Source organism: Trachurus japonicus, chromosome 2 (assembly GCF_045865225.1).
Source record: "Trachurus japonicus isolate A0001 chromosome 2, Traja_1.0".
Taxonomy (NCBI): domain Eukaryota; kingdom Metazoa; phylum Chordata; class Actinopteri; order Carangiformes; family Carangidae; genus Trachurus; species Trachurus japonicus.
Window position 1 is genome coordinate 9,830,145 of NC_140908.1, and position 21,790 is coordinate 9,851,934.

General features: G+C 42.4%; 3 protein-coding genes across 5 annotated transcripts in view; all 3 read left to right on the top strand.

Moving 5' to 3' along the window:
* Positions 1 to 8,900, top strand: part of LOC146990820 (uncharacterized) — a 31,321-nt gene extending 22,421 nt beyond the window's left edge. The window contains exons 27-36 of one of the 3 annotated variants that reach the window (XM_085799808.1): positions 1,824 to 1,892; positions 1,990 to 2,058; positions 2,558 to 2,638; positions 2,772 to 2,807; positions 2,912 to 2,948; positions 3,140 to 3,697; positions 4,200 to 4,376; positions 4,419 to 4,459; positions 4,574 to 4,787; positions 8,163 to 8,900. In XM_085799808.1, coding sequence (XP_085655934.1) covers positions 1,824 to 1,892; positions 1,990 to 2,058; positions 2,558 to 2,638; positions 2,772 to 2,807; positions 2,912 to 2,948; positions 3,140 to 3,697; positions 4,200 to 4,376; positions 4,419 to 4,459; positions 4,574 to 4,787; positions 8,163 to 8,371 — 1,491 coding nt within the window. In that variant the 3' untranslated portion in view covers positions 8,372 to 8,900. Of the gene's footprint in view, positions 1 to 1,823; positions 1,893 to 1,989; positions 2,059 to 2,557; positions 2,639 to 2,771; positions 2,808 to 2,911; positions 2,949 to 3,139; positions 3,698 to 4,199; positions 4,460 to 4,573; positions 4,788 to 8,162 lie in introns of all 3 variants that reach the window. The other 2 variants (XM_085799800.1, XM_085799793.1) reach the window with 2 other exon arrangements.
* Positions 8,901 to 11,328: 2,428 nt separating this feature from the next.
* On the top strand, positions 11,329 to 16,457 carry LOC146990821 (kelch-like protein 41b). The gene is made up of 6 exons (XM_085799832.1): positions 11,329 to 12,536; positions 13,142 to 13,299; positions 13,723 to 13,830; positions 15,080 to 15,265; positions 15,785 to 15,931; positions 16,028 to 16,457. The coding sequence occupies exons 1-6, from the start codon at positions 11,421 to 11,423 to the stop codon at positions 16,137 to 16,139; spliced, it is 1,827 nt and encodes a 608-aa protein (XP_085655958.1). The 5' UTR covers positions 11,329 to 11,420; the 3' UTR covers positions 16,140 to 16,457.
* A 1,817-nt stretch (positions 16,458 to 18,274) lies between these two features.
* On the top strand, positions 18,275 to 20,863 carry LOC146990822 (2-oxoglutarate receptor 1-like). The gene is made up of 2 exons (XM_085799846.1): positions 18,275 to 18,579; positions 19,746 to 20,863. Exons 1-2 carry the CDS (start codon positions 18,538 to 18,540, stop codon positions 20,751 to 20,753), a joined length of 1,050 nt encoding a protein of 349 aa, XP_085655972.1. The 5' UTR covers positions 18,275 to 18,537; the 3' UTR covers positions 20,754 to 20,863.
* Positions 20,864 to 21,790: the final 927 nt, after the last annotated feature.

Consider the following 21,790-nt stretch of genomic DNA (forward strand, 5'->3'; position numbering starts at 1 on the left):
CCAATATAATCATAAAAAAAGATAATTAGCTGGGTTTGGTTGTGTTTTTTTTTTTAATTGGCACTCATGGAAGAGCAAATCGTACCTACAGCAGCTAACAGGTTAATTTCATGTCCAACCTTCACCCCTGTACATAAATAATGGTGGATAGTTCTGCTGTTGTTTCACTGAGGAAACATTTAAGGAATACAACCAGAAGAAAGGAAATTGTTGACAATGATAATAAATACTTTCTGAGGGGATTTAGATGATTTTAATCGGATTAAAAAAAGTCTAATTTAGTGCAGTATCTTTTGTACTAATTACATTAACAAATTAATGATTAAATTCTCTGCAATTAAATTAAGATTCTTTGGAGACAAAGAAGCTTTTGTAACAAAAACAAAACAATCCAGAAGTGGCCATTTGAATATAATCTCCAAATAAATCTATTTATTATCTGCATAACAAGAACAACAGGACTTACCGGTACTGTATGTCTGACATTCATCATCATAAATGTCCAAAATGTAATTTCCTGCCACTAGAGGCCTCTTACTCTGGATGGAGGTTGGTTGGTGACGTGGTGTTGGTCATGGTTGGTCATTCATCCTTCATCTGGTTAAAACAACTGAAAACAACCAAGATTTAAAATATGTATCATCATTCATACATATCATAATGAGAGGACACAAAACAGTTTTGATACTTGTAGCTGGAAAAAAAGTTAGGGTTAAAGGGATAGTTCAACATTTTGGCAAATTGGCCCATTGCCATAATCGCTATAGTCATAGCAGTAGGTTCATTACCTTTAATTGTAGGTGTAAGCTATTTTCAGTACGGCGGAGCGCAGCAGCTGGCTGCTCAGAGCTATGCTATGGAGGCTAACGGAATTTCTTGGTTTCCCTCATTAAACTCATCAAATTCAACATCCCAAAACTCCACAGCGCTTTTGTAGACAAGTTGTGACCTGCACAACCACCACGCTATGAGATAATGACGGAACGATACGAAACGGAGCCGTTTTCGAGGTAAATACAGGGTAAATATGGAGACTGCTTGCTGAAAAACTGTCCCTGAACGCAACGCGCATCAGCGGTTTTGTATGAATTTACCTCGAAAACGGCTCCGTTTCGTATCGTTCCGTCATTATCTCATAGCGTGGTGGTTGTGCAGCTCACAACTTGTCTACAAAAGCGCTGTGGAGTTTTGGGATGTTGAATTTGATGAGTTTAATGAGGGAAACCAAGAAATTCCGTTAGCCTCCATAGCGTAGCTCTGAGCAGCCAGCTGCTGCGCTCCGCCGTACTGAAATTATTATGGCAATGGGCCAATTTGCCAAAATGTTGAACTATCCCTTTAACATTTAAAACAACGACAAACTACACAAATCAATGAAATACATAACATTGGTCCAGGAAATCTTAGACATTTCAGTTCAGACAAGTAGAAACCGAAATGGATCAGACATCAGCAGCTGAATCATAATAAAAGTGAGTGGGACTCATCGTTGCAGTTCTTCTTGCAGCTTATAAACCTCACAGCCACTTGTGACCTGCTCTGACGTCTCTCAGGGTGTCTGTCTGGGGCAGCAGGTCTGCTCTCTGTCTCGAGTTGAGCCCAAACATTCGACAAGCGCCTTTAAGTTTTAATGCACCACATCTCTGGACCTCCTTGAAGATCTGTTTTTTAAAATCCAAGGCTGAAGGCTCCACGCTGTTTTATCCTCCTGTTTATACAGATTCATTTCACCTTTAACTTATTTCTATCTTCTATTTTATTAAAATTTCTGTTCACATCACTATTCAATAGAACCATGTCTTTCATAATGCTTTGCCTTACAGGGTAACCCTGGGCGGCCCGGCCCACCAGGGCCAACGGGACCTCAGGGACAAGGAGTTCAAGGGCCAAAGGTTTGTTATTGATTCAGATACTGAATTATATCTGAGAGATTTTCACTTTACACGCATATTCCTCTTACTTAACCAACCTCACCTTGTCTTGATTCAGGGAGAGCAGGGGGCCCAGGGCGTGACGGGACCGAGGGGGCTACCTGGAGAGGGTTTTCCAGGAGCTAAAGTGAGTTTTGGTCTTTTATTTTTTATTTTTTAACTTAGTTTTTATTTCAGTTTTATTCAAAATAATACATACAGAATCATAATCATCATGTTATCTGCTGTTTTCTCAATTTTTTCAATACAACACTACATTTAATTGCTGTTGTAGTAGTATTTGTAGGAGAGTACAGTAGTAGAGCCAGCGTTGGGTCTCTTTCTATTTCTACCAAATACTTTATTAAAGTGTTTCAAACTCTTCTTCCCAGAATGTTTTCAGTTTTCGGGCAAAACCAAAATATGTGTGTGTCTGGTTGCCAATGTGTGGGCAGCAACTTCTCAGCGCAGTGCCAAATTTTTAGCCATAATTTCAGGTGTGTGAAAGGACCTCATGATTACCTCCCATTTAAAATTAAATTCCCTCCACAGAGTCGTATTAGCTACGAGTTTTGGTCTTTTTAAAGCCGACCTGTGTGTGTGTGTGTGTGTTTTATGTTCTGATGGCTGACATTTTGCCGTGACAGGGTGACCGCGGCTCGGCAGGAGAGAGGGGGCTGAAGGGAATCAAAGGAGACCTGGGCGATTCAGGGACCCCTGGGCAACCGGTGAGTGAAGCCCGCTCCCTGTGTCGCTGGCTGCCACTTTGAGGGTTTAAAACCTTCCTCTGCTCTTGGGAAATGTGATTTATAATGTTCTGATCATTCAAAATCTGTCAAAACCTGTTGTTTCTCATCTTAGGGGCGACCTGGTGTCAAAGGCGAAGCTGGACTCACTGTGAGTCTCTTCACTTTGTCATGATTTATTATAACACATAGAGAGGATTATTCCTGTTTTCTATTCAACATGAAGCTCATACAGTGTTTGTCTTTTTGTTTCAGAGAGAGGACATCATTCGAATGATCAAAGAGATCTGTGGTAAGGTTTCTCATGATCCTTTCAATATTACTTCCACCTCTCGGTATCGACTGTTACAAGAGAAGCTTTGGTTTCTGAATCGGAGCCGCCCTCGTCTTATCTGTGGATCATCAGATCAGATTCCAGAGACTGAACCTCGTCAAAGTGACACGTCGGTCATGAGCTCATGTTTTCATGTGATGTGATTCCAGGATGTGGGATCAAGTGTAAGGAGAGGCCCATGGAGCTGGTGTTTGTCATTGACAGCTCGGAGAGCGTGGGCCCGGAGAACTTTGAGATCATCAAGGACTTTGTGAACGCGCTGGTCGACCGCGTCACCGTGGGCCGCAACGCCACCAGGATCGGCCTGGTGCTGTACAGCCTGGAGGTGAAGCTGGTCTTCAACTTGGCCCGCTACGTCACCAAGCAGGACATCAAGCAGGCCATCAGGAACATCCCATACATGGGAGAGGGCACGTACACGGGCACGGCCATACGCAAAGCCACGCAGGAGGCCTTCTTCAGCTCGCGCACGGGAGTCAGCAAAGTGGCCATCGTGATCACCGACGGCCAGACGGACAAACGGGAGCCGGTGAAGCTGGATATCGCGGTGCGGGAGGCGCACGCCGCCAACATCGAGATGTTTGCTCTGGGGATCGTGAACACCTCAGACCCGACGCAGGCCGAGTTCCTCAGAGAGCTGAACCTGATCGCGTCCGACCCCGACACCGAGCACATGTTCCTCATCGACGACTTCAACACCCTGCCAGGTGAGAGGAGCGCGGCCTCCAAAGACGTTTTAGTGTGAGCAGGAAATCATCACCCTCATTGTTTTAGGTTGGGATATCAAGTATGGTGCATCGTCTGGAAAAGTGCAGATTTAAAACTCTCTTACAGTTTTTGTTTCATGTTGATAGACCATGTAAAACCAGAGATATAGTGTTAATTTTATAATTACAAGAATATTTATAGCATAAAAGTGGGATGAGATGGGATGAGCTATATTCATAATTTTGTGTCATTTTTCAAAACAGAAAAAAGTGGTCGAATCAGCTTATACTACTGTGTGATTTTTGTGTATCTTTGGGCCCAATACTGTATGTTAATAAAGTAGGTTAAAGTGAAAAAAATAATTGTCAGATCATATAAATGAAAAAAAAAACAACATACCAAACATGGGTATTTTGGCATGTTAGCGTTTCTTACTTGGCACTGAGCATAAAGTGCACTTGAAACTACAAATGTAAACGTCTCTGTGTCTCTGTCTTTCAGCTCTGGAGTCCAAGTTGGTGAGTCAGTTCTGTGAGGACGAGAACGGGGCCCTGATATACAACAGAGTAACCAACGGCTACAACGGCCACAGGAACGGCATCAACGGCAACTATGCCAATGGTGGCCATGGTTACCGGCCTACGACTGAACAGGAGATACTGAATGGCCGACACCATGGTGGCACCAGCACCAGCACCCACGGCCACGGAGGCCACGGAGACACCACCCACCACGGCAGCACAGGCTCCAGCACAGCACATGTATGTGGATTAAGAATTAATATTCACATATATATTTATATTTATTTATTTTTTAAATCTATATTTAAAGGCACCAAGTGTTCAACAGTGTTTCTTGGGGTTTGTCATCATCAGGGTGGAGGAGGTCAAAACGTGCACACTGATATAACACGCTGGGGAACCGAGCGCGGGGACACATTTAACCGTGAGAGCGACCTCAGACCGGTGTCGCCTCCCAGAGAAGACTCCAGAGGCTCCTCCTCCTCCTCCTCATCATCATCATCATCTTCTACAAATGTCACCATATCATCCTCAGGTGGATCTGCCCCAAGGCCAGCTCTCCCCAAAGGTACAGGCAGTCCATCATACCTCTGGAGTTGTATATTTATATTTACTGCAATTTTTTTGTGTGCAAATGTCAGTGCGATGTCAGTCTGATCATAATTACAGAGAGACACCATCATCACCAAAAAGAAAATAAACAAGGGGAGCTGTTTCCTGTAAATGACACAGGCAACACGCAGGATGAATTACAATGAAAAATGCCATTAAAGAGGAACTCTGCTACATTTTCACCTTAATGAAGCAGCTTCAGAGTAATTGTGATGGTTAAATAACTTGACTTGTAAGATCAGAGCCTCCAACCCAGTGTCCCAGCTCTCGTCTCTACGGCACCGCAACACAAACGCTCCCCGTAACCCGTAATCTCTTGTTTGTGACACATAAGACTACACAAATATACACATGATAATGCGTAGATATGATAAATCAAACAACAACTTGTGTGACCTCTACGATGAATGAATGAACAAATGAATGAATGTGAATACAGCATTCCTCCAGTGCTGAACAGAAAGTACAAGAACTGTTTTAAAAACCAGTGTAATTTAAAAAGAAATACCGACATACCTGAAGCAACTCAGGTACAGTCAGCACACGTCCAGGTATTTTCTGATCAAAGCAGTGGATAAAACTGTGCTTTACTGTATTTTTTACTTTACTGTAGTTTAGTTTAAACTCAGTCTGGTGTCTGGTTTGATTTAAACCTGCAGCATCAGACTGACTCTGAATCAGAACCAGGTTTACAGCCTAAACAGCTCTCCCATTTTATGAATTTGCTTTGCATAATACAAAACAGTATGATATAAAAATATATACCAGGATAAAACAAAGCAAGCAACTGCAAGTCCATCAACCGCATCCATCCATTAGCTGCACCGCATGGAAGCTGGAGCCAATTACAAGTGAGATGGCTTCAGTATAAACATATTTTTTCTTTTTTACAATAGTATATTTACAATAATAATACAAATATGTACATGTGGATTTCACAACATAGATTTCAGAAATGGGAATGTGGATGAAATGATAGGAAACAGGGCTGCAACAAAAACCCCAAATAGAAGCAAACTGGAGCTGATAGAAAGAAAGAAAATGTGCTGCTGGCAGAGGAGTTATATAAGAAGACGTTAGCATCACAGTGATGAGTGAAGTGCAGATTTTGAGGATGTTTTTCACCACTGATAAATGTACAGAACAGGAGGAAAATCTATGAAACATGCAAGTGAAAAGTACGATCCCCCCATTCTGGATGGCTTAGATAACCTATTATCCAGTTTGCTGGACTTATTGTGGTTCGTACAACTCATCTCCTGAAAATGTGTGCTCACCTCTGTGTGTACTTCAGGGGCTAATTAACTTCACTGACCTCTGCAGATGTATTTTTAACTTATATAGCCTGTTAAATAGACTTTACCTTTTGAGTTTGCTGCGCAGATCAAAAGTGAAGGTTTTTTTTTTCCTGTTCAGTCTCAAGGAGGATTCGAAAAGCTCCAATCACTTTATTCATGTCTAAAGCTTCAACTCATACTGTATGTGAGTGTGTGTGGGATATCCTTTAATATAAGACAGATTGCAGATTGTAAGGGCTTAGTACTGTTGTAAGGTTTAATTTGCTGATACTTGACTGATGAAAATGATATTATACAGCTAGATAATTGATAAAACAAACTTGTATAGTGTTTCTACAACCTCTCCTTGTCACAATTATCATTTTCAGCTGCAGTTCAGCTCGTTTGTTTTTGTTTTTTTAAATGCAGCAGGTTCAAGTTAGTCAGCTGTAGTTAAAGACTGAAATCACCTTTTCTGCCCAGGTCTCCACAGCGGATGTGAGTATTTATAGGCTCTGATGTAAACACAGCACCTGGGCGCGCAGGCTAATTTACGCGCCACCTTTTTTTTTTTCCTCCATGCTCTGACATCTTTCAGAAACACTGACACCCTGAACACACCTGCTGTCTCCTGTTCATCATACTGCTGTTAAACCACACAGAAACACTGCAGCTGCACCGCGCTCGATGTTGAAAGTGTTAAAAACACACGATCACCGATCAAAAACGTCTCACTCTGCTGGTCTGAGGACACATTTACAAAGGTGTTGGATGAGCTGGATCTGTGTCACCAGTTTGTTCAGCAGCTCACAGCACAGTTTTCCTCTACATCTGTGTGTGTGGGGTTTTTTTTTTTTTACCCACAAAAGGGAAGAGATGACTCAGTGTGTCTGTAGCTGATGTTGCAGAGGGAACCCGGCTTTCCTTAATGCAGCCTTTTCAAAATAAAACATTCCCTGAATCTGCAGCAAACACAGGGAAGGCAGGAGTGTTAAAAGCTTATGGCCCCCCGACCCCCAGGGTTATGATGATAGGTGCTTTTGTGATTGACAGACCCTGTAATGAGGTCGGGTAGGTGAAGAGTTGCAGAGGTCAATGACGACAAGCTGAGACAGCAGCACAGCAGTGTTGTTTTCACCTTGTGTCGAGACGCCTACTTTAGCAGGAAGTACAACAACAGAGAGGGTTTCGGGACTGGTGTGTGTGTGTTTGTGTGTGTGTTACCGTTACAAAGGTGTTTAAAGGGGGACTAACTATAAGTCTGGTTGCTTTTCTGCTTTTTCTATTGTTACCATGTGTATATTTGTGTAGTCTTATCTGTCATAACCAAGAGATTACAGGTTATGGGGCCCATTTGTGTTGGTTTTCAGCCAAGAGACGCTAGGTGGAAGGCAGAGAACCTCAATTCTTCCTGTAACAAGTTACAAATCATTTATTTAACCGGCATTAGTACTCCGAAGCTGTTTAATTAAGGTCAAAATGTAGCATAGTTTAAGGGATAGTTCAACATTTTGGCAAATTGGCCCATTGCCATAATCCCTATCGTTTTAGCAGTAGGTTCGTTACCTTCAATTGTCGGTGCAAGCTATTTTTAGAATGGAGGAGCAGAGCCGCGAGCTGCAAGTTGTGACCTGCACATTCACCACGCTATGAGATAATAACAGAACGTTACCAGACAGAGTTGTTTTCGAGGCAAATGCAGAGACTGCTTGCTGAAAAACTGCCCCCGACAGGAACGCACATCAGCGGTTTTGTATGAATTTACCTGGAAAACAACTCTGTCTCGTAACATTCTGTTATTATCTCATAGCATGGTGAATGTGCAGGTCACAACTTGTCCACCAGATCGTTTTGGAGTTGTTGGATTGTGTATTTGATGAGGGAAACTACTAAAACTATAGGGATTATGGCAATAGGCCACTTTGCCAAAATGTTGAACTATCCCTTTAAGGTAAAAATCCTGCATAGTTCCTCTCTAAACTGCTGTGATCCTGCTTGAAGGTAAAGTATGACCTCATCTTCTTATTTTTCTTTTTTTTTTTCTACGTGTGCAGAGACCGTGCCGCTGGACCCTCGCTGCGGCCTGGTTCTGGACCAGGGCACGTGTCGGGACTACAACATCCGCTGGTATTATGACAAGCAAGCCAACGCCTGCGCCCAGTTCTGGTACGGAGGCTGCAACGGAAACAAGAATCGCTTTGACACGGAGGAGGAGTGCAAGAGGACGTGTGTGATCGCCAGACACGCTGGTACACTCTCATGATTCATCCCTGCTGCCACCACATCAGAATCATCTATGTCATTCACAGCCTCCCTGTCATCCTGCTAATGTGTCATTTTCTTTGATATTTTTCTCTTTTCCTTTTGTAATTTCCTCTGCTGAAATGGGGGCAGAACACTCTCATTATTATTTCCAAATGTTTGAGTATTGGCTCTTTTCTCCAGAAGGCTGAGTGAAGGCATCTGCCATACATCTGCTGTAGATACTTCAAGGAGGGGCAGCTAATTCCAGCCTTTTCACAGGGTTATGTAAGGTTTTTTTGTTTCTTTTTTTTTTTTTTTTGCATAATTCTCAGGCATCTACATACACTGATGTTCCACATCACTACTACATTATAGTTCCTGTCTCAGCGTCCCCTCCTATAAAACCTTATTGTTAAATCCCCCTCCTCTGAGTACAAAACAAAAGAGCCTACTTTTGATATATACCTCCATTGTTTTTTTGTATTTTTTATAAAAAGCATCTAGTCCAGGTGACACTTCTCAGGAATACAGATGAGCACTCAGAGCTCCCTGGGGATCCCCACACCTATGGGACATGATCTTTATTTTATTTTTTTCATACACAGTCTGTGAGTACTGGGAAGGTTTCTCAACATGATCAATAATAATAATAACAACGCCAGTGCCTTATCAAAGTCACAGCCATACATACATTCAATCAGTCAATCAATGCGCCATTAAAAAAAATAACCTATCTATTAGTTATTAATTTCTTAAGGGATATTGGTGTTTAAGCATAATCACAGTAACCGATAACACACAGCCTCTTATATCAGTAAAATATAGTTTGTTGTGTTTTTATATGAAATGCATTTGAATGTTTTGAAGATGTGATGTTTTGTGTTTACATTCCACTTGTTTCTTACACACACACACACACACACACACACACACTGCCCTCTACTGGGGGTAACACATGCTGTAAACTGAATAGGCAGCATTTCACACGCTGCTGACTGCATCAATCTCATTTTATATTGTCAACATTTGATGTCAAACGTTTTTAATAAACAGGATCCAAACTAATTTGGGAAGATGCGTCACATTTTCATTAAAGGACAGTATGAAAATGATTAGTAAGGGGGGACGGGACGGTCAGAAAAGGTCCTTTAAAAAGTCACTTTACTGGTAAAACCAAACTCTAGAGCTGATGGCCAATTAGCATTTAGTGATAATTAGATTTAGACTGGATGTACATGATAAAACGGGAGGGTTATTTGTTTTCTATACACGTAGCATTTGCTTGTTTCATTTAATAACGTACCGACTCAATATACAGTATGAAAATAATCTAAATTTTTGAAAGCTATTGTGTTTTTTCATCAGAAAATCTTAATTAAACAGCTGTTTTGCTTCTTTACAACACTGAACCTGAGGTTCATTTTCACACAGACCCTAAACACTGTCACTGACACAAAAATTAGCACATATTTGCACAACCTTTTTTTTTAAAACTTTGCTTAATTCATCTGCTGTAGCTTCGGGGAGGTAGCAGAGCTTTTCTTTCACAGAACCTGCTGTTTCATTCTGCTTAAATTACTTGGTAGACACTCCTCGACAAGTGGCATAGTCTGATCTATCTTTAGTGCTGCCCACGGGAGAAACGTTACCTAACTCTACACACTCCTCACGCTTTATCAGACCTCTGAAATAAGATTTAACAATATAAGATCCTATTGATCCTGGCACATGAGTAGTAGCCTTCTTTAATAGCCTGATGTTATACGAAAATACATAGCAAAGTGGGCAAATTGACACCGTTTATCTCCAAGAGGAAGGAAAAGAGACTTAACGTTTTCAGCTCTGAAATGATTGAAGTCCATTTTAAAGTGTTTTAGTGCAGACTGCAGAGCAACACACACAGACACACAACGCAGCTTGACAATAATCCATCCAGTAGGGAAAAACAACACCATGTTGATTGGTGGACACAGATCTACTTGGATGTGTGGTTGTCACCTGTTTCTGCAACACAGCTGCTGCACCCCAACTTTTTCTGCTCCATTTTTAGCTCAGTCTCTTTGTGCCGTTTAGACTCACTTTGATAATAGGGTTAGGGTTAGGGGGTTAGGGTTAGGGTTATTTGATAAGATCAAATAAGATAAAATGGACCAAGACTGTGGTGGTTCATTTGAGTAACTATAGCATGCCCCAAAATTACTGTAAGGCTGATTTAACTACCTTTTTCCTCAAATAATGTATAAAAATGAACAGTAAATTAGAAATACCTAGATATACAAACAAAAATAACATTAATTGACTTTTAAAAAATGAAAACAACTGTACAATTTCCCTCTGCCGCATTTATCTGCAACTATTTTGATCATATTTTAGGAATTTCTCGAGAAAAGATTCGCAATATTTGACAACTTTCGCCTCTCCTGAATGTGAGTATTTTCTCCTTTTCTTGTCATATATTACTGTAAATGAGACCAACAGATTTTCAGAATAATCAGGTAAAATCAGCTCTAATTATGTTGTTTATGTGATTATGATGATTATTATTGTTATTATTATTATTATACAAAGTGGATCAGTTCAGTGAAACTGAAAATACAGGCATGATTGACTAGAAATGCACATATTTGTGGATGCGAGTGTGACTGCTCTAAATATCCTCCCAGTCATACGTTCAGTTTGGGGCGTGCTATTTGAGGGCTTTGACAGCATTGTCTCTCTGCTGTTGGCCCTGCCACATGACACATGACACTCCTGGAGCTGAATCATGGTGGCATATCCCCGGCCCGGGCAGCCAGTTGCTTCTTTCAGTCTGTGACAGCAGCTGCTCGAGCCGAGGGCCTGTGATTCGGCCCAGTCAGATTCCACCGGAGCTGGAGCAGGCAGGGGGGGTAGAGGAGGCTATATTTAGACCGGGACAGGATTAAATTGCAGGGTCTTCACACCGGGACCCTTTTCTCTGCTCTGCCTTTTCCAGCCAGGACCGACTGCCAAAAGGACCTGTGGCCGCCACCACCGCCGTCTCCTTCCTCTTTCCACAAACCCCCTTTCGTTTCCCCTCCTGACTCGCCATGGACCCCAACGCCATCAAGGAGGAGCTGCGCCTGTTCCAGAGCACCCTGCTCCAGGACGGGCTGAAGGAGCTGCTGAATGAGAACAAGTTTGTGGACTGCACCCTGAAGGTGGGCGACCGCAGCTTCCCCTGCCACCGGCTGATCATGGCCGCCTGCAGCCCGTACTTCAGGGAGATCTTCTTCACAGAGGATGGGAAGGAGGTGGAGAACACCAAGGAGGTGGTGCTGGACGACGTCAACCCCTCCATCCTGGACATGATCATCCAGTACCTCTACTCCGCCGAGATCGACCTCACCGACGAGAACGTGCAGGATATCGTCGCCGTGGCCAACAGATTCCAGATCCCCTCCGTCTTCACCGTGTGCGTCAACTACCTCCAGAAGAAGCTGTCCATCGGCAACTGCATGGCCATTTTCAGGATGGGCCTGGTCCTCAACTGTCCCAGACTCGCCGTGGCCGCGCGCAACTTCATCGCCGACCGCTTCGAGGCCCTCTACAAAGACGAGGAGTTCCTCAAGCTGGCGCCCCACGAACTGTTCGCCATCATCGGTGGGGACTCGCTGAACGTGGAGAAGGAGGAGCTGGTGTTCGAGGCGGTCATGGCCTGGACCCGCTTCGACAAGGACAAGCGCATCAAGGTCCTGAAGGATGCGTTCAACTGCATCCGCTTCCGCTTGCTGCCGGAGAAGTACTTCAAAGACAAAGTGGAGACGGACGACATCGTCAAGGCCGACCCGGAGCTGCAGAAGACGATCCAGGTCGTCAGGGACGCCTACAAGGGGAAACTTCCGGAGAAACCCCAGAAGAAGGAAGGAGAGGAAGGAGCCGACAAGGAGGGAGGAGAGGAGGAGGACGACAGCCCGTTCCCCGGGTTCCTGAACGACAACCGCAGACACGGCATGTACGCGCGCGACTTCATCCTGATGATCAACGACACGGCGGCGGTGGCTTACGACGTCGGTGAGAACGAGTGCTTCCTGGCGGCCATGTCGGAGCAGGTGCCACGCAACCACGTCAGCCTGGTGTCCAAGAGGAACCAGCTGTACCTCATCGGTGGACTGTTTGTGGATGAGGAGAACAAGGCCGTGCCTCTGCAGTGTTATTTCTATTTGGTGAGTAGGTCGACTTGACGCCACTCTGGTTTATTATAGTTTTGTATAAGAAATGAAATAATTTGGGGAAATATTACTTTTCATGCCAAGAGTCAGATTTTAAAATCAATACCACTTCCATGTGTCATCTATAAACATGACCTACATTAAATCTGAATTAAAGGTGTCTTTGCTAATGCTGCATGTGTTCAGTGTCAACACAGAATTTGCACATTATTCCAATATTGTATTTTTTTTATTTGACAGAGCAACGCTAGCTGTTTTTCCCTGGTCTTTCTGCTAAACTAAATTAACTGTGTCATGGATTTAGCTTCAAATATGTGCAATCTGTGCTTCCTAGTGTATTTTCATTCATTCATAGACTTCTTGTCCTTCATTTGAACATCTTAATGGAGCTCAAAGCACAAATAAATCGGACAAAAAAAGTGCTATGAGGTCTAAATGACACAGACGTCATAATCCCACTTTTAAAAACCTGTATTTTTTACTGCATAATCAATAAGAGGATCTCATACAGTGCTGTGATTCACCCTCCTCTTTATGAGGGAGCTAATGGGCACTAAGAGGCTCATGTTTTAATGTGTGGCACTGCTTTTCCTTCACAGTTGGATCCGCTGACGTCGGACTGGGCGGCCCTCCCACCCATGCCCTCTCCCAGATGCCTGTTCAACATCGGAGAGAGCGAGAACTTCCTGTTCGCCGTGGCTGGAAAAGATCTCCAGACCAACGAGTCTCTGGACACTGTGATGTGCTACGATGTTGAGTCAGTGGTATTATTTGCCTCCTCGTTGCTTCTTCTTCTTCTTTTCATAGCCTCACTGTTCCTCTGTTTCTCACTCTGTCTCACCTCTGGTAAAGTTTTCAGGTGATAATTAACTTCAGGAAATTAGCTAACTTTGTTCCTTTAGAAAAAACAATAGTGGGGGAATGTGGTGCCATTGTTTAATTAGTCACCATTTGATGTGATCTCACCTTCTTAATCTGTACTGAATAAGTAATTATAGATCACTTTTCGCCTCTCTTTAAGTTTGAATATCTATAATGATATATTCATTTACATACACACAGATTGATTTGGCTCATGGGAAAACATGTTTGTTATAATTAACCACACAGAAAACAACAGAATAACTGACTGAATGAAGCTGTTCAACATTATCACTTCAATGTCCTTTTTGTTTTTTAGGAAGATGAAGTGGAGTGAGACCAAAAAGCTTCCTCTGAAGATCCATGGCCACGCTGTCATCTCCCACAAAGGACTGGTCTACTGCATCGGAGGGAAGACAGATGACAAGTGAGTGTGTGTGTGTGTGTGTGTGTGTGTGTGTGTGTGTGTGTGTGTGTGTGTGTGTGTGTGTGTGTGAGTGAGACCTTACATAGTGAGCTGCAGCTGTTTGTAGTCCATCATCCTGACAGACTGCAGGGACACACGGCACATTATAGACAACATTTACACTGCTGCAGGCCAGGATGGGTTGATAAGTTAATGCAATGGAAGATAGTGAGTTTGTGCAACTACAGTATTGTTGTGTCGCAGTGTTAACACACAATCTGTTTTTTTTTTATTAAACGACACGACAGAGTGCGATTCACAGCTTTACAAAAATCATAAGCAAAATATATAAAAGTCAACAAACCATAAGATCAGTGTGTCGTGTCTCCAGCTTCCAGGGAGCTGCACTGCCCTGGAAATAGGTGTGTGTGTGTGTCCTGCACTGTATCACATTCGGGGCTCGCAAAAAAAGAAGGTGTGAGAGTCTTCATCAGTGTCTCTTCAGGCAACCCAACATGTAATTCATTATCAACCAGGACACAATTAAAGCTGTGAGTTAGACCACAGTGACTGCATGAGTAAAGCCCAAATCATGTGACAGAAAGAGAATAAACATCAGTATTAAATGGCTTTATTCATCATAAAAATATGGAATCTGACAAATAAAAATACATACATTCAGAAAAGGAACAAGCAATACTTGGGAAGACAAAGCATAATCATAACCTGACCATAACACATCTTGTACTTCAATTTACTTTCTGTGCAAATTCACGTCCAAGTGAGATTATACAGATAAATAAATACTGCACCTGGGCTAAAACAGGTCTTTGTACTACAAATCTGCAACAACAATACATCTTTGTAGTGTTATCAGTTCAGTTCAGTTCCAGATGAGTGGTGGGCACATGATCCTGAACAGATTAGAATTTCAATAATGTCCAGTATCGCTCCAAATGATATTGTGTTACTTTTATTTTGTCCCATTTTAAACATCATGATAACAAAAATGTAAGTAAGTCTCTGAGTAATTATCTGTACAAATCAAATGTATTCCAAATGACCTCATTGTTTATTATGTGATAAGCTTTCTTCTTTATCTGTAGAAAGAAGGATGTTTTTGTGAATTCCTGTGAACAATCTTAAGATACAAAAGATTTCAGCGTCTATTCATTATAGCGTGGCTGTAAAAAAGAAAAGAAAACTCACCCCGTGGACCTGCAGGATGTTTGTATGACTGTGTTGTGTTCGCCCCCTTGTGTCTCCACAGCAAAGCTCTCAACAAGATGTTTACGTACAATCACAAGCAGTCGGAGTGGAGGGAGCTGGCGGCCATGAAGACGCCCAGAGCCATGTTCGGAGCCGTCATCCACAACGGCAAGATCATCGTGGCCGGTGGAGTCAACGAGGAAGGCCTCACCGCTATGTGTGAAACCTACGACTTCACAACAAACAAGTAGGATTCACTTCCTCCTCTTTAGTTGGAGAATTAATATAAAGTTGTGAAATAATAACCAGTTACTCAAAGGATTTTATGGAAATTGATTATACAGTACTAATCGACTCTTACAACGACAGTTTTCTTTTCAATTCTGTGGTTTCCTCTTTAGAAACAAAGCACACAAACACAAACACAACTGAAGTGTGAATGAGAGATCCAGTAATAATTTGAGGTATAGCCACAAACTGCGGAAATAAAAGGTGTTAATTACTGTGAGTGTAGCATGCTGATTAAGAGTAACGCCTTCCAGTTAGTCAGAGCTTCACAGCTTACCTCTGCTAACATCTTTGTTCATGAGACATGTCAACGAACGACTTATTCTTGTCATTTTATATATATATATATAAGGAAAAACTGTCAACTTTTATTGTGGGTAAACTGTTAAAAAAGTTTCTTTATGTAAAAAAAAATCTAAATTTTCAACATAGAGCTCCATCTTAGACTTGACCTTCTCCAACTGCTGTGTCTCCTCAGGTGGGAGCCCTTCACAGAGTTTCCTCAGGAGAGGAGCTCCGTCAACCTGGTGAGCAACAGCGGCTCTCTGTACGCGGTGGGCGGCTTCGCCATGATTCAGGCGGAGGACAAGCAGGTGGCTCCCACAGAGGTCACTGATGTCTGGCAGTAAGTCTTCTCTCAGGTTGTGGGACTATCACGGGATGTTTTCCTCTCTGTCACCCCTCTGACATCCGACTCCGCTCCTCCTCCTCCTCTCGTTAGGTTCGAGGACGATAAGAAGCAGTGGTTCGGCATGCTGAGGGAGATGCGTTACGCTGCCGGCTCTTCCTGTGTGTCCATGCGCCTCAACGCTGCCAGGATGCCCAAGCTGTAAACAGAAGCACTCTTAACAAGACCCCAGCCGCCACCCTCCAACCGGGCCCCTGCAAAACAAAAGCTGCAACCAAGGCAACTCATCCTCTGCACACACATCTTTTCTGTCAAGTTGATCTTTGACATTAATTTTTCTCAGAGCTCAGATGATTTTTATCTGTACTATAAACACTTCTGTTCTGCTGCCTCTTCAAAGACTGCAACATCCCCCACAGTATTTAAAAAAAAAAAAAAAAATCCGCCATTTAGATTGATCTATAAACTTCTGTTTACTTCATTTCTAGCTCTTCTTTTGTAAAATAAACATTCGTAAACTTTGGCTTCTGTTACGGTTTTTATTTTGTCTGATCTACAAAGAGGTGGCATGACAGAAAAGAGACCGTGCCGACATGTCGGGGGCAGCTGAGGAAGAAAAATACACACGCGCGTATATATATATATATATATATATACATATATATATATATATATATATATATAGCTTCTTTGTACTTTCAGGTAACAAGTAAGTAAGAAGCCTTGACATTTAAATCCAGCATAAGTAGCTTCAAACATCTCACAATTGTCGGTGTGACAGCATGATTGTGAGTTACTACTGTGCAAGAAGGTTTGCTTTTTCCAGGAAAATGAATAGGATAACACCACACCAAAGGAAATCACACCTCACTAAAAATCAATAGGTTTTCATTATGGTCTGTGGTGTGCAGTTTGCACCCCCTGTAGTACAGCTATAAAGGAGATGGGAAGGTGTATTAAGGATGGCAGCTATGCTTTAAATGAATAATTAAAAAGGAACAACAAAAATGTGATTAATTGTAATTCAAATTTCTGCTGCCTCCACTGATTAAAAATCAAATTGGAAAAGGCTGCATGCACTTTGTTTTACATTTTGAAATCAAAGTATGTTAAAGTAGAAAATAAATATATGTACAGTATATGCACTTTATGTTTGTTAGCTTGTACTGTAACTAGCAGTGGCTGACACAGTGTTAGTAGTTGTGCTAAAGACAACTTTCTCCTTTTTGTACGGACAAGTCAGCAACTAGTTTGTGAGCATGGAAGCATAATTACATTAAATTTCGATCATTTGGTAGATGCTTCTGTCCAAAGTGTGTTACAGTAAATGGATTCAAACCGCGCAGGAATAAGAGCGAGACATCATTCCAAGCTTCCTTTTAGACAAATGACTGTAATCATGTTCCCCTCTACAGTATAAGTGCTCCAAGTCCTGAGTTGTTTCCTTCACTGTAAAACCAGCACCAGAGCTGTGATTTGAATGTAAGGTGTAGAAAAACCTGGTGGGAAAAGTTGAGCAGCACTGTGGTGGATTACCTGCAGACGCAGCAGGTCCAAGAGGGAGATGGAAAAAATCATCAAATGTGTGATAAAATGACAGTGAATAATAGATATGCTGATTCCAAATGACTCCAAATGGAGACTTAAACTGATGCTAAGCTAACACGCTCATCATTTTAGCTTCACAGGGTGATAATTTGCCAACGTCTGTCCCCTAAACCCCCGTCTGTTGAAGTGGTAAGTGCTGTTTCATGCGTGATAAAAATTCAAATTGTTTGTCCCACTGGAATCCACTGGGGTGTAACTGTCAGCGCACAAGGGTAGTTTTATTTTGAAGGAAGGAGTGTAACTGGAGCCACATACGGGCCTATATACAGAAGCTCCAGTGTAAAGCTATAAAATAAAGTGCATGCAGTAGATAGATAGATAGATAGATAGATAGATAGATAGATAGATAGATAGATAGATAGATAGATAGATAGATAGATAGATAGATAGATAATTTATTAGTACAGACTCTAATTAATTAATAACCTTTTATTAACACATTTAGAATCGACAATTATTAATTGTAACAACTGACCCTATTTGGTTAGGGTATAAGGTCTGAAAAATAACAACGCTTAGTCACTGTGCTGTCTTTGATCAAACTTTAAACTTCCTTATCGCTTTAATCAGAAACTAAGTTTCTGTATCCGTGCCAAATTTAGACCTGCAGTGTCACTTCCAGTTTTTCACATGCCTGTTTGAAGAAATAACAAAGCGCCCAGTAGAAACTACTGAGATGTTTGTTGTCGTCCTCTAACAAAAGGTGCACTGGACGGTTTAATTTGGCGAGAAGCAGTGATTGTTGTTGGACAGGCCTTTTGCTCTCTTCTCCGCAAGTTCACCTGAAACCTGATCTGTGTAAATAAAAAGGGACTCTTGAGCTTTTATCAGCTCAAGCATGACAGCAGGAAGTAGATGGCACACTGCTGAAGGTAAAGCACACAAGGGTGGGCTTTAAAACATGAGGAAAAAAACACTCTGGAGTTTCCCCTTGGGTGCGGAAAACTAGAAGGGAAGAGGAGTGAGTAGGAGGAGGAACGACAGAGGACGGAGGAATGGATGTGAACGCAACGCTGATGAGGACACTGGAACAAAAAGTGAGTAGAAAAAAACTCTTTTTCAAACTCTGCCTTTGTGTCTGTGTTTTGTGATTCACCACTACCACATAGGCTACACCTGGATTCAGCTTGAGCATAAAATGTGTTTTTATAGTAATTTATAATCAATATTCTCTGTGTAACTGACACTTCACACATCTTTACACATACATAATGAGAGCAGCCTAACAGGATGCTGCCATCAAGCCAGGATGCCATAGGTGCTGTCACATCCTGAGAGCTTTACCACATTGTTGACGAGGAAAGAAGACGATTTTTGTTTGTTTGTTTGTTTCTTCCCAATTGAGTTTCCTTGACTGTTTGTTTCTTTCCTCACCTTTTGTTTTGCTTTGCATTTTTTTCCTACCCCCTCGACTCTCTCCTCCCTTCTTCAGGCAGTAATTGCCACTGACAGTGATATGGCAGGTGAGGAAGAAGGGAATCATGATTCACTCCTGGTCTATTTTTCCTTCCACCCGAAAACACACATTGTAAATGTATGTATTCATTTGAAAAGAGTTGTAATATTCATTCATTCATTTAAAAAAAAAGCATTAACCTAGTATTCATTCATATTTGAAAATGTCCTTGGTATTATATTGAGGACTGAAAAAGTACTTATATAGCCTATCTCCTCCATTATAGTTACTAGACCTCTGTTATCATGGTTACAACAATAAATACCTTCCTGAATTGCCATGGTTACTCTAATAATGCCCAGTAATGTCCATCCTCAGCATTAGTCTGCCTTTGTTGGTATGGTTACTGTAATAACACCATGTAATGTAAGTGCTACTTTAACATGGGTATCAGACATCTCTCTCGAGTCACAGCCCTGTATTTTTTTTTTATCCATTCACCACAACTTCCTGTTCACTCTGACTTTATCTCTCTTTATTTAGGCTAAGTCGTCTCCTTCTGCTCCTATAATAATTAGCATAATGAGATGTTTTCAAAGACTGGTGGAGACCAAAACAGAGGAAAGAGAGAGTGGAAATTGTGTATTTGTGTGTGAATGTATTCAGCAACTGCTGGTTTACATGCTAGCCAGATCAATTTTAGCTATTTTAATCTCAAATCCAACAAAACGTGCCTCCATTGTGTGATTTCTTCATTAATTGTACAATAAATTTGGTTTGTAAAACTGCTGTTTTTATGCCAAACAGGTCTCAGCTATGGACAGCAACTGCACAACACCCTCCAACTGTAGCGATATGACCCAGCTGGTGAGACGCTACTTCTTGCCCGTCTCCTACACCATCATCTTCACCGTGGGCCTGGTGGGAAACGTAACCTCCATCAGCATCTACGTGACGAAGCTGCGTCCCTGGAAGAGCAGCAGCATCATCATGGTCAACCTGGCGCTGACCGACCTCCTCTACGTCCTCAGCATGCCCTTCCTGGTTCACTACTATAGCAGCGGGGAGCGGTGGACCTTCGGTGGCTTCATGTGCAGATACGTGCGCTTCGGGTTTCATTTCAACCTGTACGGGAGCATCCTCTTCCTGACGTGTCTCGCCGTTTTCCGCTATGTGGTGGTGTTGAAGCCTCTGATGGCGGCCCAGGTGGAGCAGAAGCTGTGGGGTATATGTGCGTGCACAGCTGTCTGGATCATTGCTGCTGCAGGAACCATTAACATACTGCGGATTATATCACTGGACAAAGATCACAACAGGTGCTTGGACTTTGCAAGCACTGAGCCTTTAACCGAAGTGTACCTATACAGCTGGCTGCTCACCGCTATTGGGTTTCTTCTTCCCCTGGTGGTGGTGTTCATGTGTTACATTGGGATAGTCAAACAGTTAACACACGGGCCTTACACAAACAGCCCTTGTCGGATGCGAGCACGACGAGTGACCGTGCTGGTCCTGGTGGTTTTTGTGGTGTGTTTCCTGCCCTATCACTTCCTGCGTGTGTTGCGAATAGAAACGCGCAAAATGGAAAACCCAGATTGCATGATGTACGACATTGTTGACACCCTGTATATCATCTCCAGGCCTCTGGCTGGACTCAACACTGTATTTAACCTGGCTCTGTACACTCTGTCAGGGGACAAGTTTAGGAAGGCCTTCCTCAGCGCTTTTAACCCTGAACGTTGGCTGACCAAAGCCAGGTCGCTGCTCCGGCCACCTGGCCGTCAACAACAAGGCAGCCATGACACACCTGCTGAGTGAGCGACACCTGTCCGACACCGTACCTTGACCTTTGACACTACTGGGTACATTATCTGTGTTTTTGGTTTGATTTATGCCCTTCTGTGTGTGTAAAAGTGTGTTTTTATATTGGATATTATTTTTGTGTCTACACATGTGTACTCAACACTTCTTTTTTTCCAGTTATTTTTAAGCTTTTAAAAAGGAAGAAACTTGGAAAAGTGTGGCTAGCTAGCTCAAGCTAGCCTAGCAATGTCAAAGATGATCGATCGATTGATTGATTTTGTCTGGTGGTTAAAAAGTGACAATAATGTAAATATCTTGATAATAAAACATTGCACTTTCTGATGCAGACATATAACGTCTCTATGTAACTTATAAATGATTGTGTGTGTGTGTGTGTGTGTGTGTTCCCATAGAGACACGCGTCTACATGGGACAGGCTTTTATTTTACGCTTTCAGAACAAACCTTATGTTCGGCAAAGGTGGAAAATATATAGCCTAATATAATAAAATGGTTCTGTTGTTCCTGTTTAAAAGAGTCAGAACAGAAGGAAAGAATCGGATCCAGAGCAGAATTCATTTACAAGTTTAATCAGCACTGATTAAACATTTAATAACTCGGGTCGGACCACGGGCTTCTTTTTTTTTTCTTCCTCACAGGAGTGTGCGCTCCGGTGCGCTCACCTCGCTTCTCTCTGACGCGTCGGTGCTCATGGTTGTGATTGGTCTGCTGCCTTGAATCCACCCTTTATACGTGCGCGTTCACGGGGTTGAATTACCGAGTTGATAACCAGCGTCACGGTACCGCTGATCCAGAATGACAGTGTTGTGGATAGGTTCAGCTGGATAGGCTGCTATAGTAACCCCGGGTAGGCTGAGCTCGCTTCGTGGTACAGGCCTACGGGAAAGAGCTCCGTTCACAGTAAGTTTAAAGTGTGTGTGTGTGTGTGTGTGTCCCATAGACTGTAGGGGTGGCCACGTGTTGCTCCTGTGACGTCCTAGTTGTTACTTCCGGTGTTAATTATGCTGCTTTACACCTCTATACAGTCTATGC